At 42.3% G+C, this 19714-nt stretch overlaps 2 protein-coding genes across 5 annotated transcripts in view; one reads left to right on the top strand and one right to left on the bottom strand.

Annotated features, from left to right (window-relative positions):
- The window catches only part of EZR (ezrin), a 37329-nt gene extending 22233 nt beyond the window's left edge, over positions 1-15096 (top strand). For both annotated transcript variants that reach the window (XM_071434557.1, XM_071434549.1), the window contains exons 3-13: positions 491-586; positions 1395-1669; positions 2466-2549; positions 3191-3337; positions 6509-6605; positions 9659-9822; positions 10723-10853; positions 11584-11744; positions 12017-12109; positions 12993-13244; positions 13580-15096. In XM_071434557.1, the coding sequence (XP_071290658.1) occupies positions 491-586; positions 1395-1669; positions 2466-2549; positions 3191-3337; positions 6509-6605; positions 9659-9822; positions 10723-10853; positions 11584-11744; positions 12017-12109; positions 12993-13244; positions 13580-13744 (1665 nt within the window). In that variant the 3' untranslated portion in view covers positions 13745-15096. The remainder of the gene's footprint in view (positions 1-490; positions 587-1394; positions 1670-2465; positions 2550-3190; positions 3338-6508; positions 6606-9658; positions 9823-10722; positions 10854-11583; positions 11745-12016; positions 12110-12992; positions 13245-13579) is intronic.
- An 899-nt stretch (positions 15097-15995) lies between these two features.
- SYTL3 (synaptotagmin like 3) overlaps positions 15996-19714 on the bottom strand; it is a 33423-nt gene continuing 29704 nt past the window's right edge. For all 3 annotated transcript variants that reach the window (XM_071434531.1, XM_071434522.1, XM_071434535.1), the window contains 3 exons: positions 18481-18589; positions 17465-17670; positions 15996-16262 (listed from right to left, as the gene is read on the bottom strand). In XM_071434531.1, coding sequence (XP_071290632.1) covers positions 16132-16262; positions 17465-17670; positions 18481-18589 — 446 coding nt within the window. In that variant the 3' untranslated portion in view covers positions 15996-16131. The remainder of the gene's footprint in view (positions 16263-17464; positions 17671-18480; positions 18590-19714) is intronic.

Below are 19714 nucleotides of genomic sequence, written 5' to 3' on the forward strand. Positions count from 1 at the left end.
TTCCTCTAGAAGGAACAGTCTCTGGTGACTGGCAGACAAGGTCACTTGAGCCATTAGTACTGCTAACTAGTTGTAGTTAGTACTAATACCATTAGAGACCATCCCACCAAAAACTTTGGTGACATAACTCATCTGCTTCACTAAGTACAATTTTAAGATGAGTTGGTAGATAAAAAGCAAGCAGAAGCCCCACCTGCTGCCAGTGTGTCAGTCTAGCAGTTGGTGGCCTGTCACTTGCTGTTTGTCTCACCTGCTTTGCCCAAGATCATCATCTTCTAGAAACTGGGTGGGACAAGTATCTCAGCCTATGCTGTCATCATCATCTACAATGGCAGCTGTATATCCTTGTCTGCAAGGTGAAATTAAGAGATGAGTGGGTTTAAGCTCTCACCTGCACCCATCGCAGGTGATGTGGGACTTGAAAGGATACATGGGCCTCAAGTGAAGTTTTTCCTGCAATAGTTTTTTCTTTTTTACCTTTCTGTTGCAGGTGGTTAAAACCATAGGTTTGCGAGAAGTGTGGTACTTTGGTCTTCAGTATGTGGACAACAAAGGATTCCAAACTTGGCTGAAGCTTGATAAAAAGGTAACAGACTTTGGGCTAATTGCTGGCCAAAGGTTAAAGCTTTTATGTTTCCTGGTGTGTTATTGGCTGCAACTTCATACACCTTGTGCCTGCTGTTGATTGTGCCCTAATTTTCATAATTTCAGGATTGTTTTTAGAGATAACATTGTGATCTCCATGGGTGAGGTGTGACATGGTAGAAGCCCTTTCACTCTCTGAGTTGCAGGAAGCATTTGCCACGTGTGCAGCAGCACCTGGATACTGTACTTTGTTGGGAGAAAGCAACTGCACTTTCTGTGGCTGGAGGAGCTCTTTGCTGACGATGGGCTTAGGCCCTGCCTGTGCAGGATCAGTTGTGTCCTAATTGGAGAAGAGGCACTTCCAAGCTGGGCAGCCAAGTGCTGATGTCTCTGATGTGCTCCTGTTTTTGTGTTCCCAGCTCTTATGAGGGCATGGACTGCTTTTCTTGGTGTGGTGACAATGGTGACATGGCAGTTGGTGACACACCTGTTTAATGTCAGGGGGCTGTTCTCTGTCACACACAGTACTGGGTGGGTTTGCCATCTGATACAGCACAGTAAATCATTCTCCAGTGGCCAGTGTTTGCTGTACAAACAGGATTTAACTGGCTTAGTTGGAAAACATAATGCATCTCCTCCATGTTCTCTCCTATCAGTAAGGAGCCAGAATTAAGGAATTCCACTAAAGAGTTGCCAGTCACTCACCTCTTATGGCAAATGCCCCAAATTATTTTTTCTGTCTAAAAGCAATCTATTCTCTTGTTTTCAAAAAACCACCTGCTCAGTTGTGGTGTCGCTTCTGTCCTCAGGTTTCTGCTCAAGAAATCAGAAAGGAGAATCCCCTCCAGTTCAGATTCCGTGCCAAGTTCTTCCCAGAGGATGTGTCTGAAGAGCTGATTCAGGACATCACGCAGAAGCTGTTCTTCCTGCAGGTGAAGGAAGGGATCCTCAGTGATGAGATCTACTGTCCTCCTGAAACAGCAGTACTTCTTGGTTCCTATGCTGTGCAGGCCAAATTTGGAGATTACAACAAAGAGGTGCACAAGCCTGGATACCTCAATTCAGAGCGTCTCATCCCCCAAAGGTGAAGGAATTGGCTGATGCAGTCTCTTTTAAATTTTTTAAATTTGAATTCTATTTAAATGCAAAGAGTTTCATTTAAAAGCATCTTTGGTTTTGGTTTTCTAAATTGAATTGCATATAATTGGGTTTTTTTCCCTTATTTTATTTCTATCTGTCATATTTAAGTATATTTTTGCTTCTCCTTGGGTTGGTTAGACAGGAAATATAGTTTTGTATTCAGCTTTTATTTCTTAAAAGCTGCTGCCATGCTGGTAACTGTAGCAGTATGAATGTTTCCTTTTTAAGAAGAAAAGAGCAGCATTAAGTCAAGAATATGTCATTCTTGAAGAAGGTTGGGTTGTGTGTCCTTAATCCTAATGTACAGTCCTAAGAAGCTTGTATGTGGAAAGCATGTCATGTGGCTTCACAGTCCATCCTCACTCAGGATCAGTGGCTGCTATCAGACCAATGGCTTCTGTTTATCCTTCCTGATGACACTGCAGCAATGTCTGATTCCAAGGATTGCACCAACTTTTGCTTTGCTATAATCCCCTGGTGTCTACCGTATGTGTGTGATTTGTTTGCAGAGTTCTGCTTGTACCTCTCCTGTGTCTGGTCAGTGACCAGAAAGGCTTTGCAGAGGGTTATTGCTCATTCTGAATTGCTCTGCTTCACAGAGACCATCTTTGGGCTGAGTAGGGTTTTCCTTTTGGCTGCAGTAAGGCTTCCACCAGGGTGAGAGTAAGACTACAGCAAAGATCACCATCAGTGGATATTGCAGAACCTCTAATCTTGCTGATATCTGTTTCCTTGTGTAGGGTGATGGACCAGCATAAACTCTCCAGAGAGCAGTGGGAAGAACGGATCCAGGTGTGGCACGCTGAGCACAGTGGCATGCTCAAGTGAGTGTTTTGTGTTGGTACTTGGGCTGATCACCTTGCTGCTTGTTTGGCTACCTTAAGTTTGCATTTCTACAACATGGTTTTGTTAGTCTGTGGTTTAGACTCTTGAGTTGCCTGTGTGAGTGATACACACTACTCCTGGTGTGTATTTTTTAGTTCAATATTGGATCATGTGGTAAAGCACAGTAATATATTTTGTGCTGGTGCTGAGAACAGTGTGGCTTCCTGAAGATCTTGGACCTGTGCACATTGGATTAGTGACAGCTTTGAGTGGGAAAAAGAGTAAAGGTGCTGTCAAACCTTGCAGTCATTGAAACATTTGCACTAACAGATGGGGAAAGTTCAGATCCTATACCTTTCCTACTCACTGTACCCTGAGACAAGGACGAGTGCTGAGAGAGGTGAATGTTGCTGATTTCTGCCTGGAAGTACTAGGGATTGGTATATGGAAATATTCTCTGTGTGTGCTTGAAGATGTGATATCATAACTTGTAAAGTGAATCCTAAATGGTGGATGTTCAGTTTTAACTTCTGTGTTTGAAGTGAGGTTTAGGAAATTTTTTTTTTCTTCTGAGGTGTTTTTGTTTTCTGAGATAGAGCTGATATTCTCATTTATCTGATTTTCTTCCTGTCTCAATCAGAGAGAATGCCATGCTGGAATACCTGAAGATTGCCCAAGACCTGGAGATGTATGGAATCAACTACTTTGAAATCAAGAATAAGAAAGGAACTGACCTTTGGTTGGGAGTCGATGCCTTGGGGCTGAACATCTATGAAAAGGATGATAAGTAAGGCTTTTGTTTTTGCCTCTGACCTTCCAAAGAGGGTTGGTTTGGGACATTTCTCATGTACAGGAATGCTTGTGTTCCAGTTTTGGATCAGTAGGTGAAGCTGGGAAATGGGCTTTCACATCCCCTGTGCTTTCATGTCTTTCCTGAGCTGCTAACACTACCTGCTGCATAAAGAGAGATGTCAGTTGTACAGTGCCATCTGTGCCAATTGTGCACAGTGCTGGGGCTGAATCCTGAACTGAGGAGTTTACCTGGCTTTTCCTTGAGTCAGGTCACCAGGTTTGCCATCAGTGGCCACAACAAGAACCTGGCTAGGCTAAGGTATCTGCAGACACCTAAGGAAACTCCTGTCCTGAAGTTAATGATGGATGTGTGTGCAGCTACCTGGTTCTGAAAAAGGCAGATTATGGGATGGACACAAAAGCAAAGCTGGGTGACACCCAGAACCCAGGGAGAGGCTAACCTATATAGTTACTGTGAACAAGGAATGAAATGAGGGCTTACTGAAGTACACACAGTTTTAATCAGCCCTTCTGGTAAAGGCAGAGCCATTATTAATTGGATAGTAGGTGGGAAATGATAGACTACATCTATAAATAAACATAATAAGAAGGTGAGAACAGCTGTGTCTAAGCCTGCTAGTCTCTTCTAATACTCTGCAACTGAAGGATTGAAGGGAGTTAAAATAGATATTTTTTAGATGGAGCATTGCAGTCTAGAGTACTTTCTTTTCCTCTCCCTGATGTTTCCAATCTTTGTTTCATGTCACTAATCGGTAACAGAGTATCATTGAAATACAGAATGGATTTCACCTGTTCTACATCTTTACCTCCAAAAAGGTTTGAATGCAACCCAAATATTAATTGGAACTCTCTGCATCTTCTGTTGATAAGGCAAAGGGAAAGGCAGTCTTTTCTGCAATGCTAATATGTGCTGTCACCCAGAAAACAAGGAGTGTCACTTGAAAGAAAAGTAGTTTCGCTCATGTAATACTTCAGTCCTGAATGACTGGTCTTGCTATGTAACCATGGTCACACAAACAGGTTTTTCGAGCTGCAGAAATCAGAGTGTAGCCATTGACTGTGAAGGCCTATCGAGAGCATTTGCAAAACAAATACAGTGCTGGAATAAACTGCTTATTTCTGCTGTAACTCTTGCCACTATATAATTAAGTCTTTCCAACAGATGTGGGGACTAGAAAAATAGTAATGTGTATGGCACCTCTGGTTTGTAGGTGCAAAGTTTGGGCACTGAGGGCAAAGATGAAGAAGCAGAGATTTCATTGTTGGAGTGTAACACGAGGAAAATGAGGCTGTGCTGTAGGTGTGTGAGCCTCTATACTGCAGTGCATGTCAATGTCCTGTTTCTGGGTATATTCAAGCTTTTTTTCCCCTGCATTAAAGGGAAAAATCTGCAGTAGAACTTACTAATGAGTGAATTATTTTAGTTGTCTGTCATACTGTATTATCTAGGATTTAAGCACTTGTACTAATGTGATGGAGGCTGGAGTAATTAGTTAATCTTAGTCTAATCAAATCATTTTCTTTACAGTTCTTAATGTTACACACACACACACACACACACACTGTTGCATAATCTTGCAGTTGAGTTAGAGGTTAGAGAGTGGATAGTTCTGAAGAGGGTGAATTTTATTCTCGATGTCTGAATTTAAATGAAGCAAGGGTTTTTTTGTGCTTGGACCCAGCAAAATCTTTTGATGTTGTAGCTTTCCATCTCTTTCACAATGAGGGAAGTTCCTCCCAAGATTGCTCTTTTTTTCTTCAATCATTATTTTTATGTAAGACACAATTATTACAATTCTTAATCATAAACAGCTATCTCTAGAGAATATACCATCCCTTGCTAAGCGAAGAATAATAATGTGATATTAAATATTAAAAAAAATATTTGGTTGGGCTAATTAAAGGACTTTATTATAGTCACATGCACAAGTCCTTGTGATGTTAGAACTTGCTGCAGAGCTGATCAGGTGTGTGAAGGTGAAGTATTGGAATGGCTCAGAAACATTTGGTCTCATGACAAACTTTTTATATGCAAGACTCTGGAGAAATTAAGGCAGAAGAAAATATCAAGTGTTTAGTGAGTCATATAGAAAAATTTCAAACAAATCAGCAGACCTAGACTCCTCAGCAGTGAGGAAGAGCTGGAAGTCTGAATCCTGCCCTTTGCTTCATAGGGGAGCTTTCCACAAGTGGCAGCCACGTGGCGCAGCTCATCGCATGAGCAGCGAGTGAAGTTCCGCTTGGTGACTCATGGGATGGGCTCAAAGAGCAGTTTGTATGGAAGGAAAGAACAGGGCCTTTGTTACCAACCTTGCCTGTAATCTAGGGGAGGAGATATCTGAAGGGAGGGTGTCAAGAGGATGGAGCCAGGCTTCTCTCAGTGCTGCTGAGCAATGGGGCAAGGAGCAGGCTCTAATGCACAGGAAATTCCACCTGAATGTGAGGAAGATCTTCCTTACTGTTCAGGTGACCATGCACTGGAACAGGTTGCCCAGAGAGGCTGTAGAGTCTCCCTGACTGGAGGTGTTCAGGATGCAATCCTGTGCCATGTACTCTGGAATGACCTTGTTAGAGCAGGGAGGTTGGACCAGATGATCCACTGTGGTCCCTTCCAACATGACCCATTCTGTGGAACAAAAGAAAATAAATCTTCTCCTACCAATGGTGCCTGCCCAGCACTTCAGAGAGAAGGCAGCATGGGCTAGCTGTAACACAGCAGGGTAGCTTTGCCTGTGGGTGCTCTAAGGTGTGGGGAGCAGCTCAGTTACTTTGGCTCATGCCTCCCATGATGTGTGAGAGGCCTGTGCAGGGAAGCACTGCACATAAAGTCTGCATGCTGTGGATTTTGGGACCAGAGGTAAAAGAAATAAGCTTAAAAGCAGCTGAGCATGTGGCTTCAGTAGAGTCCATTCCTATTTACAGAGCCAAAGGTCAGTAGGGTGGCTGATGAGAATGAGAAGAGACCAGTAAGAGAGGTTACTGGGCTTCTTTTCCTACTCCCTGTGGTATTCTGGTTCAATTACTGTCTTCTCTCTTTTGGGAAAACTTTGTGAAGTTGCATTCCACCAAATCCGTGTGTTGGAAGCACTATGGGGGGAAAATGTTTATTGCATCATCCCTTAAAACAAGATTTTTTTCTTTCCAGACTAACCCCGAAGATTGGGTTCCCCTGGAGCGAAATCAGAAACATCTCTTTCAATGACAAGAAGTTTGTTATAAAACCTATTGACAAGAAGGCACCAGTAAGTATTTCTAGAAGGGACTCCTGCATATGAGCAACTGTTTCATCTCAAAATAAAGTAGTCTTGGGAGAGGAGAAAGCCACAGATATTCTAGATGCAAAATAAGTATTTGTATTTAGACTGTATTTAGAACTGCTGTTTTTTCTGTGCAGCATAAATGAAGGGCTGATAGTGATAGCTAATGTGGAAAAAGATAAGGATTTTACAAGTGCAGAGTCCTTTTTTGTGGCAAACTGGGTAACTTCATGCTCAAATTTGAAATTCTTTGCTAGTTTGCTAGTTCTGTGAGTCCTCTCTGCATATCTTTCAGTGCATGCAAGCTGATAAGTAAATTTTATTTTTGTTTTTTCATTTAAAAATACCCAAACATTAAAAAAATTATGGAAGTAGTTCAAATGCTACTGCAAAACCACATGGATACATATGGCTTCCCATCCATCACTGCCCACTTCCACACTTCAGTAAAATGTGGTGTTCATTGACTTTCTTGAACACCAAGGTAAATTTCAGGGATATGACTTTGGTGGAAAGCTGAAATATAGCTACCTGTGAATGTTGCTTTTCAATACTTAAAAGTATGTTTTCAGAGTTATTTTAGTGAGGAACTAGAAACTTACTTTGACCTGTTGAGAAGGTAATGAGGTGGAATAACTGGTATGGGTGGATGTCATTCTGTCAGTCTTGCGAAATTATTGGAGTAATTGAGAAAGATCTCCTCTGCTCTTCCCCCACCCCAGTACTTGGCCTTGGTGGATAAGTGCAGCCCAGAGAAATAATAAGCAGCCTGGCTTTGGCAAAGGATGATGGCTTATAAATATCTCTAACAGCAAAAGATCCTCCCAGTAATTTAAAGGATACTAATGCACTGTGCTGCAGGGATTTCTTCCCTCCTCCAGATAAGAACCTGGGGGAGAGGAGCTTTTTTTCTGTAATGCTGTTAGTGAAAACAACAGAACTCCCCAGAGACAGAAAGCTGGTCTGTCAGGCATGCTTTTCTCAATAGAAGAGCCTCTTGCATGTGTTGTACATAATTATAAAACACAGATCACAGCTTGCCACCCACTCCCCAAAGAGTAAATCTGAGTTTGAAATGGAAGGCTTGCAAAAGGCTGGTACAGAAAGGTGTTAGCATCGAAAACCTCAGTTATGTTTCCTCCTTCCCTGTCAATTGTTATTTCCCTCCGGCTGATGGTATGTTTAAAGCTATGCCTAAAATAAGAATTTACCTGGGCACTAATTTTGAGTATTCAGGAAGTTGTCTGGGTCTTTTTGTTTGCTTATGTCTCCATTTAAAAAGGAGGCAGGCATCATAACTACAGCAAAATACTCAGTCCACTCAAGTTGTAGGTTGGAAGGTCTCTTTTAATTTGGAGGATTCTATATGAGTTTAAATTTACAGTAATGTAAAGGGCAGAGTCCTGTGGCACCTTGCCCAGGATAAGCTTTTAAATTTTTGGGCTTTATCTGTCCATATACTCCAAGATCTTCAGCATATTATCTTTAAAATACCAAGGTGCAATTCTCCCAGTTGTGTGAGATCTGGGGTAGGCTGAGGAAGAGGAAAGAAAGGAATTTTTTTATATTTGTATTTGAATGTTGTGTCCCTTGATTATGGCCTTAAATGACAAATGCAAGCACTATCTATACCTTCAGTATTTACTTGCATGGAAGTGAGCTTTGCCTAAGCACAGGACCTGTTCATCACAATGTGCAGAAACTGTTTGTTTTTACAGTTACTTGTCAGAAGTAGGAGGGTGGATGAGCAGCTTACAGTCACAATTATCAGGATCAAACCTGTGAGCCTCGGAATGGCTCCAGCAGGATTTAGTGGGAGAGCACAGCACACTGCCCTGACTGCCACTTCTGCAGCCAGTGTGCATTAGGGAAATGCATTGGAGAAAATCAGTCTTTGCCAGCATATTCATCTTAATGCCACATAGGGAGCTTTTAATTGCTTAGTGTGACTTCTAGTTTTCCCAGAGATAGCCACAGTTGTGCTTCTGAGCTCAGGCAATTAAAAACATGGTCACTGCTTCCATTCCTGGTTCCATCTCTTGCTAAGAGTGAGGCAATTCATAGGAGAGTAATTCCAAGGAATGGGCACTGGTTTATGGTGGTAATGTGGCAGCTTGCCCACTATCCATGTAGTACACAGAAAAAGCACAAGTATGTTTATCCACTGTGTAAGTTTAGACTGTGTTGTAGATGTGTGTGGTTGTAGACTCAGAAAAATTATCAGGAAGCTAGTGAACTTGGGCCCTCTGTATCCTTTCCTTAGCTGATTTTCTTCTAGAAGATCTAGTCTAATTTATAGTTTCTGTAAACGTCTGATTATAGGACAGGTAATAAGAAATTTGGGAGTGTCCTTTTTACTGAACTAGAAATTTTAGAATATCATTTGTTTTGTCACTGCCTACAACCTGATATTCCAAATAACCCATGTGGTTGGTGGTTAAAAAATTAGTTTTCATTTGACACTCTTCTAACAGCCTAGGTCAGCTTAACTAGGAAATGCCATGGAATGGACAAGAATTATATTGAAAGAAATAATAAGATATTAATTATTCTTACTAATATAAGGTAATAAGAAATTATCTGAAAAAACACACGGGGCCTTGAATGTTGATTCAGATAGATTGAGAAATTCTACAAATTTGTAGTTTATGCTTTGTCTTTCAGTCACAAAACTGCAAACTGAAAAACTACTCAACACTAGAGGTCTGTGTGTTGCCCAGATGTTTACCTGCCAACCCAGAACCTTCTGCAACATCTAACAATCTCCATTTAAATGAGGCTTCACCTATCTGGGATTTTCTCTAAAAGATGCTTTATCTAGAAGACCAACTTGCACATTCTATGGAGACTTTAAATGGAGAATATAAATCACAATAGTTTTGGCTTCAGATGATATTTGCAGTCCCTGCTGCTGTGTTTAAATGGTCTTGCATTTATGTCTGGATTAGAATTAAATTAGTGACAAGATGTTCTGTCTGCAGTTGGCTGGGAGGAGAAAGAGTGTTTGGAAGAAACTGACTGTGGTGTCTCTCTCCTAGGACTTTGTGTTTTATGCCCCTCGACTGAGAATTAACAAGAGGATCCTGCAGCTCTGCATGGGCAACCACGAGCTGTACATGCGGCGCAGGAAGCCCGACACCATCGAGGTGCAGCAAATGAAGGCCCAGGCCCGGGAGGAGAAGCACCAGAAACAACTGGAAAGGTGGGCTTGGATACAGGCAGCTGGTGTGGCATGGCAGAAGTAAATGGCACCCTGGTGCCAGGGTTCAGCAAGCAGCTGCATCCATGGGCGAGGTTCCGAGCCATCCCAGGCTCAGGGGGAGCACATGTGGCCCTGGAGCTCTGGAGTATGGGCAGGGACTTGGGGTGTCCTGCAGTGGGACTGTTTTACCCTTCCTGCTTGGCCCTGTGCCCACACAGGCAGCTGTCCTGGCTGCAGCCTCAGGAGCTGCAAGAAAATGTGCAAGTAAAGGCACAGCAGGCTCTGGTGTGATGGTGTGCACCTAGAGAAGGGTTTTCCTGATTCTGGAATGTTGGCATCTGATTTATGGGCTGGGCCATGGGATGTTTGGGAGTAGGGAGAAGCCTTCACAGGGAGCACATATGTGTACTCTGTAAATACAGAAGGAACTGGGAGATCTCTTACAGGCAAGGAAAAAGGAATAGCAATTCTACCACTGGCTGCAGGTTGCTTATGATTCAAGAAAACACGCTGCTTTTCTCCTGAACTTGTGGATTGTTTGTCTCTGTTCTCTCAGTCCTGTCGTTTTCATGCCTCCTTAACTTTCCATATGACAGAAGTAACAAAGTTACACCTCTTCTGCCTCTACAAATCTTTTCCTCTCTGGGTCTAGCAGCTACTTGGTATTCTAAATTTCTGTGCCAATCAACAAAAATACCTCATTTCATAAAAGCATTTGTATCTTAAACAGAGCAAAAATTCTAAAGAGATGAAGGAACAGCCTATTTCTGTCTTCTGGCTTCTGTTTCGTGGCAGCCACTTTCCCATTGAGCTGCCTGGAGAGGTTCCCAGCCAGCTTTCTTGTCTGGCAGTAGCTTGGGTCTGAAAGTGAGCTTCCAGCATGAAATGTGTTTCTAACAGGAAACAACTAGAAGATGAAAAGAAGAGGAGAGAGACAATTGAGAGGGAGAAAGAACAAATGCTGAGGGAGAAGGAGGAGCTGCTGGTGAGGCTACAAGAGTATGAAGTGAAGACTCAGAAAGCAGAGAAAGGTAAAGTATGTCCTGGCTGACCATGTATTGTGCTCCACAGAGGGGGTGTATGGGTTGTTGCCCATGCCTTGCCTAAATCTGATGACACTGGGATGGTTTGGCAAGACTTACTAATGTCTGTCTGCCAATACAGCTAAGTGTACTAATGTGCATCCAAAGGATGAAAGTAGCATAAAATCTGCAGATTTTATTTGGAAACTAAAGGGCAGGAACTCTGTTTTCCCCTGTTGCCTGGAGGATTTAAGTAGCACAGCCTCTTCCAGCAGTGAGCAAGAGTTCAGCTCTCAAGTACTTTTTACTGACTCCTAACAGAAAAGTACTTTGGGAACAAATCTTTCCAGTGAAATGGAAGCTTCTGTTTCAATGCACAGAAGAACACATTGGAGGCAGTGACATCTGGTCCATGCAGCAAACTGTCAACAGCAGCAGAGTCATGTCAGTGTTACAGAAGTAATGTGTAATGTTACAGAAGTAAAGTTACATGAAGTGTTACAGACTTCAGTGCAAACATCTCGCAGAAGATTTAATTACAATGTGCATCTGACTACTTCTGAATCCAGTTACTTGGTGTATTATGCAAATAATTACTTTGAGGAGCACAGTGAATATTGCAAGCTGAAATAATGAATGTCATGAATCCTGTCATGACTTCTGCAGTTACATAAGAGGCTGAAGTTCCTTAGCTTTGAGCAGACTTTTGGACTAACCACATTGATCTGTCTCTTTGCAGAGCTGTCAGATCAGATCCAAAGAGCCATTCAGCTGGAAGAGGAGAGGAAACGGGCCCAGGAGGAGGCAGAACGCCTGGAAGCTGAACGTTTGGCAGCTCTGCAGGCCAAGGAAGAGCTGGAGAGACAAACTATGGACCAGATAAAGAGCCAGGAACAGCTGGTAAGACTCCGTTATTTTGAGAAGAAGATACACAGGCATATTACTGTGCCCTTGAGTAAGGCAAAGCCATCATGTCCAGGGAAAAACAGTGCAGTGAGGTACTGGGCTGTCATTGTGGCACTGGTTTCTATCATAAGCAATCTAATTTTTAGTTCTTCGTTTTTCTGTTCAGTCTCTATGAGAATTAACAGTATTTTTATTGTGGTTTTTTTTTTGGTTGGGTTGGTGTTGTTTCTAAGAGTCCCTGTAATTCCCATTTTATTATTCAACAGGCTACAGAGCTTGCAGAGTATACAGCCAAGATAGCACTTCTTGAAGAGGCAAGGAAGCGTAAAGAGAGTGAGGTTGAAGAGTGGCAAATCAGAGTGAGTATCTGCTTTACCAGTTGCTCTAAAGTTCTGTGCTTAAGAGGAGCATACTGTGGTTCTTACCTGGTGTGACTTCTCAAACATGTGGAAGCAAACATCTGTTCAGCAGTGAAAAGGACCAAACTTGTCATGAATGTGCAATATGTCTGCAAAACCACCTTTCCCACAACCCTTCAGTCAAAAGTCAGAATGAAAACCTTTATAAAACCTAAAAATGTGATAATTGTCTTGGAGCCTTGGAGAGAGAGGGGCACATGAATAAATGATGTAATGATAAAATGTCTGAAAACATTACATCAGTCAAGAGAAGATGCTGCAAAAGCAGCCACACTGCAGGTGTCTGTTTGAGGGGCACGTGCTGTTGTTGGTGGCTTCCTGGTCCCTGGATCAGGAGAGTTTAATAAACTGCTGCACTGAAACCACACAAGTCTCAGAATGCTGGTGCTCCCAGTGCACTGTGAGACACACGGGAGGGCAGAACCACTGCAGCAGCAGGGAAGGTGACTGCCTGGTGTGTAATTGCACTAAAAATGCCAAATTAGATTCCCAAATTCTTGCTGTGTGGAACCGGTGTGTCTCCAGCCTACAGCTCTTCAAATGGAGAGCAGAATGACGATAACTGTAGCTTCCCATAGAACTTTTTCCTAGGTTGTTTTATGGGAAGAATATTATTTGTCCAGACCCCCTGCACATTACACAGTGGCTGATGATGATAGCATCCCTAGCAAAAAAAAAGTTCTCTAATAATGGAGTACCATGAGCTGCAGACATTTCGTTCTCTCTTGCTTTTCATAGTAGATGGAAAAAACTAGGAAGATAAGCATTAAGCTGATTTAAAGCAAGAAATGCATTTAAAATATTTTCCACTCTTTCCCCAAAGGCCAGGGAAGCCCAGGAGGATCTGGTAAAGACCAAGGAGGAGTTACACCTGGTAATGACTGCTCCACCTCCACCCCCACCCCCAGTCTACGAGCCGGTGAATTACCACGTCCATGACAACCTGCACGATGAGGGCTCTGAGTACTCTGCCTACAGCGCCGAGTTCTCCAGCGAGGGCATCAGGAACGACCGCAACGAGGAGAAGCGCATCACCGAGGCAGAGAAGAATGCGCGCGTGCAGAGCCAGCTGAGGGTAAGGCACTGCTGGGAGGAGGCAGAGGAATGAAACAGCCCTGGACAACAGGTCATTTCACCACTTGGTTAAACACACAGAGCAGGACAGTTTCGCTTTGTTCTCACAGTTCCTATAGGAAGTTTGAAATAAAGGCAAGGTATATAAAAATTACTCTCATTGCTCAAGCTTTGAGATTGCTTAAATCATCCATAATTGTTTTGGAAAGGCCAGGTCATATCCATGTCACTCTTCTGTCCAAGCATTAACAACTATCAGCTCTCCCAAGAGAACAGGACTGACAGGAGCTGAGAGCTTCTCACAATAACCTGCATTTATTGTTCTGTGTACTGCAGGCACTGACAGATGAGCTGGCCCAGGCTCGGCACGAGGACAAGAGGACCCAAAATGACATCATCCACTCGGAGAACATGCGCCAGGGACGGGACAAGTACAAGACGCTGCGGCAGATCCGGCAGGGCAACACCAAGCAGAGAATTGATGAGTTCGAGGCAATGTAAAGATGCTCGTACAAAGAAGACAGGACTGTGGGAAAGGCAGATCTTAATGCTGTGTTCTTGTTTTGGGGTTTTTGTTGTACTGGTTTTTTGGTTGTTTTTTTTTTTTTTCTCTGAGGAGAGGTCACTGTATGACACTTAACCAATGTTCTCTAAACCAAGAGGTGTTTGAATCTCCCCTTTTTTCTGAACCTTCTGTGAAATTTGGTATAGTTTAAAACTTATTGTACCACAGATCCTGGTAACTTGCTCATGCCTTTACTTAGTGCCAAAAGGCCTTATGTCACATCTCTCTTTAAGCAAGACAAATTTTAACAGGCCATGCTTTTATTTAAAGATGTGTGTCCTGTGCAGGTGCTGGATTCAGCCTGGTCTAAAAGATAAGCATCTGTGGGTGAATTTTGTGCCATATGTCCTTGTATTATTAGCTACCGTGTGAAGTGTAACAGATGAGAAGACAGGCTGTGGAACTCAGGATTTTCAAGCACCTGTGTGTGTGTTGTACATCCACACACGGGTGCTTGTAAATCCTGCTTTTTCCTTGGTCTTGATGCCCATGTTCCCCCTTCCCTGCCCCCCACACACAAAAGAACTGTCAACACCTCAGAACTCCTTTGTGTAGAAATTAGATATTTTCTAGTTGCTGTTCTCAACTGGAGAAATGGTGCAGTGATGGTTCAGAAGTGACATAGGGACACTGATACCCTCTTCATGTAACAAGTAGCAAATACTCCTGGACTCTACAACACCACTGTGTTTGCATTCCAGCTTCATTACTGATCAGTTGTAGTGTAGTATTTATAAATATATATATAAAACATGCAATATGTGAATTGCAGTACTAGCTAAAGGGAAATAGTTTTGCTCTGTATATTTTGTTACTTTTCAGATTTAATAAGACTTGCATCTGTAAAAATGCCTAAGCAAGACTGTAGTCTGATACAGTGCAGCTGATTATTTACTATAAAGCATTATTTGTAAAGATCATTTTTTTTACTTAATGAAAACTGTTATATGTACACATGATCCAATATATACAATTTTACTGCACCTATTTTTCTAACAAATTTTCTAATTTTTTTAAATGTTTGATTTAAAGTTTCAGACTCCAAAGATGAAGGGACTGCTTGTTTATATCACAGTTGTATTCTCTCTAGTAGAGAGCATTTCTGTGACCATCCTTCCCCCCCACTCTCCCCTTTTTTCCTTGAAAATCTGTTAGAAAGTGAGATACAGTATGTTGTCACCTCTTCATTTACAATATCTATGCTGCATTATACTTGAGTTGAATCTTGTGTGGGGTTTTTTTATTTGCAGCAGCAACCATCTAAATAAAAGATCTGCAAAGTAACAAAGGTGATGGAGTGGAGCGTTTCTTGTGTGGGGTGTATTTTGAATAAGTTGTGCTTCTGTTCTTTTAGTTCCCGAGCTTAGCTTATGAGTCCCTGTGGTTTTAAATCTCAAATCCTTAAAAACCACACTGACCAAGAAAGGAAGGGGGAATACTTAAAGTAAGGACTAAAAGTATAACACAGCAACACAAGTTACAGTTGTACACAAGAAGTTCCTGCTGACTGTAAAGCTACACCCAAGGCAAGGCAAACTGACACAGGAGTTTGGCCCTAAGCTTGTGCACATGAAGAAATGATAAACTTAGCTGAACTTTTGTCATGTGCTGTACACCCTACGGCTCAGGGTTGTTAATTCTGTCTTACAGTGGCAGCTGATAAGAAGGGACTTGTTACACCCACCCTTATTCCATTGGCTGTAGTCCCACCCTGCTACTGACAGGGAATTTATACATTTAACTTTCTAAGCACCAGGCTATAGCACACACTTGAGAGACGTGGCCACAGGCCAAAGCTTTTTAGGATCACGTGAAATAAAGTGGCAGTGTGGTCAATGCTGAAGCACAGAGGCATTAGCATCACCCATTTGCAGCAAGCAGACAAAGATAAGCTGGTTTTGCATTCTGTGGCTAAAACATCAATGTAAGAGTGAAACAACGTAACTTTCTTGTCGTAACAGTTATTTTTTTCAGAAGTAGTCCTAGTTGTGATTTAAATAAAAAAGTAACAGTTCTGCTAGGCCTGGAAATGGAAAGCTGCACATTGTGTGGCTGCTGCTGCTTTGACAGCATCTCAGACTGAGGCTGTCACTCCTCAAGAAACTATATTATCCTTACACTCCAGCTAGAGACACAGGCTAAAGCCTTAACTTTTTAAGAAATAAAACATTCAGAATGTCACACACGTCCAAATACATAATTCTATTCCCAAAAAACTGGAAGAGGTGCTATTGCAGTGTACTTTTTCCAGAACTGAAGCGTATGTACCACTTCAGTTTAAAACATTGGACATCAGAAAGGAAAGGTTTTGTCTGATAATCTCTCATGATTTAAAGTTTTCCTTATTTGAATGCAGTACAAGTGTGAAGTCCATCCATGTGTTTGGGTTGTGGAGCACTTCCTGCCATTGGAGCACTCCCTGAGAAGCAAGGTCCATAGAGCCAAAGAATTCCTCTGCAAGAAAGCAAAAGGAAAAATCAGAGTTACTTTTCACTTGGCCTTACCCAACTCCTGGCCAACCCTTTCACCCACTTCAGTAATTTCAGCTGTTCTGTAGCTCCTGAGGCACTAATTGCAGTAAATGGGATTTATACTTTTGAACTTTTATTTACATCCTGTTAAACTGGGAGCACTTTCCGAAGAGTGCAACCTGCAGCAAAGGAAAAGTTTTTGGCTGTATGACTAAAAGCAGAAGAGCAAGTGTGCATGCTCATAAGAGCAGAATGGCACTAAGCCTCCTGCTTCAGTTAATTCCATGTTTAGGACTTGGATCACTTACAAGCAGATAGTCCCTGCCCTAGCAGGAAGGCAAATGCTGGCTTTTGGATAAGGATAAGCAAAGCAACTTCATGAGGAAGCCTACATGACATTGAGCTACCACTAGTGATAATACTCCTGTAAACTGCATGCTGATACCAAAACAACATTTGACCCTCTCCTCTCAAATACTGAAACCCAGGGCACTTAACTCATTGGGGGAACAATTTTGAGCAGCCTTCAAGGGACAATGCTTCCCTGCTCAACTACCAGTGAAACAGGGCCTATTTAGTGAGCAGAGACAGACATTGCTCAGCCCTGAGAAGGAAAGCTCACTCTTAGGTTAGAGCAGAGCCCAAATCTTCAAACATCCAATAGCCCCTTTGAAGAAAGTGTTACCTCCTGTATTTCATTAATTGGATTGATTTGTGGATATAAAGTAATAAGCACAGATATAAGCAAGGTTTGAGTCTATAAGATGATTAGATCTCTTGCTTCCTTTTGATGGGAAGTTATTGAAAATAAGCCAATTCATAGAAAACAACTAAATGAATAAGTCTTTAGAAATGTGTAGAGCTCTGTGTGAGTTAGAGCACACCATTTCTGTGCTTGTCTTAGCATGGCTCTGACCCATAAAAATCACCATGCTAACAAATGGCTTTCCTGAAAATTTCACTGACAAACTTGATTTTCTGCACAGACCTGAAGAGAAGCACCTGTATCAATTCTTGCATGATCAGAGCCCAGGACTGAAGTTGCTCAGGACAGAGGCTGGGACTGCATGCTAGGCACGTGAAAGCAGGTAATAAATAGCATAGTGTAATTTATTATTGCTTGGGATGTAAACTAAATGCACTTTTCCCCAAATTACATTCAACTTTCAGTGATAGAGAACTTACTTGCACCAAGCTTGGCTCCTCCTAGGAATTGATCACTTGAGCTGAAAATTGACTTGTGCCAGACAGTCAGGTGTAGACATGATTGCTGTAGCTGAGCTGGGGTCACACCATCAAAGACAAACAAGTGTTTCCACTGTGGACAGGCTTCTTTCTTCAGGACAGGAGACTTTTGTTTTACCTCTGCTTGGCCTGGAAGGATAAGACAACTTCCCCCACCCCCCAATAAAAAAGAGTTCAGCAAGGTTACTGATTTCTCAAGCAGAAAACAGAACATTTTGATAACCAAACAGAGGTTAGAGGGCTTAACTAGAGCCCGTTGGTTTGCCCTAAATAGCAAAAAAGTTCAGCCTTAGTGAAAGGCAGAAGAACATGGTGCTCTTGTGTTGATTTTGGGAGCTGCACCTTTTCCTGCCAGCCTTTAGTGCAGGTGCAAATAGGCTCTTGTAGTCTGCTTTGACTCTGCTGTCACTGACTGCTGAAGGAGTCTTTGCTCCACGGGCTGCTCCCCAACAGTGCCTCAAACCTAACTTTTGGGAAATGAAATGCCCACCCATTTCACCAAAGGTGGGGGCCACAACAGGTGAAATGGCTTTGTGAGATATAAGTTTACCCCAGTATCATCCTTCCAGTGGCATCTGATGCCTGACAGCAAGGAAGTAAAACAATCCCACATACAAGCTACTCAGCACACTGAAGAAAAATTCAGTTCCTTTGCTTTGGAAATGTCAAGAAGAGGATAAAAGTTCTCAATGTATCCAGAGCAATATTTAATTCTGCAAAGGCACAGGTGAAAATGTGACAACAGCCTCTTTATTTGCACCTTTCTTCCCATCACTACCCTGCAAACTGCTGCTGCTCTGCAGACACCCTAGTGTCACCATTTCCAGGAAGTCTGATTAAAAGTGTGGGCAATGCCACTTTCCCATGCCAGTCTCCTGCTGAAAACATGTTAATATGTCCATTTGCATGGAACACATGTGACAGTCTTTATTTGAAGTGCTAGGTCTCAGACATACCCTTTAACAAAGGAGTTCAACATTCCAGCTGATCTCAGCATGGGCAAGTTCTTGGCCCCAAATATCATAACCTGAAGCTGGCAGTTGAGAACTCCTTGGTCTTTGTTTCCTGAAAAAGGAGCACTTATCACATGAAATGCCCAGTTAGCTCAGCTCATAGCTTAAGATGCTGCTAAAAGCAAGCAGGTGAATGCCTAAGTGGCACTACTGAGATAAGGAGTCATAAGGCTGGACTAGGAACATTTCAAAGATTTGAATGTTTGTACAGTGAATGATTCACACACAAAGCAAACCAAGCAGTGAGTAGCAGGCTGCTTTGTGATCCCTGTTCCAAAGACAAAGCTTTCTGTTGTTTGTGAAAAGCAAATAAAGGGCAGTACACACAGAAGCATTTCTCTGGAATAGTCAGAAGCAGTGGAGAAAGCCAAAGCCATGGTGTGGTACTGCTCCACTCACAGCTCAAGGCACATAGCAGACCTAAAAACACAGGCCTGCATAGGGAAGAACAACAGAAGACACAGAGTTGGTAACTTTGGGGTCATTTGGAAAGCAAAGGGGACAAAAATAACAAAACAGTTAATTAGAGATTCCCATTGGTCTCTACCTTTTGCTGTGGTCCTGACACAGAGCACTACTGGAGCTCTGAATGTCTGTACACCTCACTGAGGTCTAGGGAGGTAAGGAAAAGGAGGTTTTCCTATCCCTCCCTCCCAAAGTGTTTATTTCACTACAGCAGCACGTGCTTGCTCTTAGTGTACCTTACAAGTTTTCATTACTAGAAACTGAATCTTGACTATACATTTTGAACCTAACACCTTTCAAGTGAAACAATTTCCCCAAGATGAGACCACTGGAGAAAGCCAAGTGTGCTGGTCTGGTATCCTTGTAGATACTTCCCTTCCAAATTTTCCCCAAATTGGCAGTCTCTGCCTTGGACAGCAGAACTGCTGTTTCACCTGCAGAATAACCTCTACTGGTAACATCATGACAGGCACAAGTTTGGAAAACAGCTGGATGCAACATACTGCTGCCATTATGATGTACGACTTTTGTTGGCATTAAAAAGAACAAATATAAAAAGCTTGAAAGTGTTTTGATTATAAATAGTCTAAGATATAAAACACCACAAAGCACCATTTGCTGCAGCTGTTAAAAACCCATACAGGAATATTACATGGACACTTTGCAGGTCCTTCATTGATGTCAGTTCTTTTCTAGCCAAGGAATTCACAGA

This window comes from Agelaius tricolor, unplaced genomic scaffold (assembly GCF_023055355.1).
Source record: "Agelaius tricolor isolate 1412-34295 unplaced genomic scaffold, bAgeTri1.0.p SCAF_1, whole genome shotgun sequence".
In the NCBI taxonomy this organism is placed as follows: Eukaryota; Metazoa; Chordata; class Aves; order Passeriformes; family Icteridae; genus Agelaius; species Agelaius tricolor.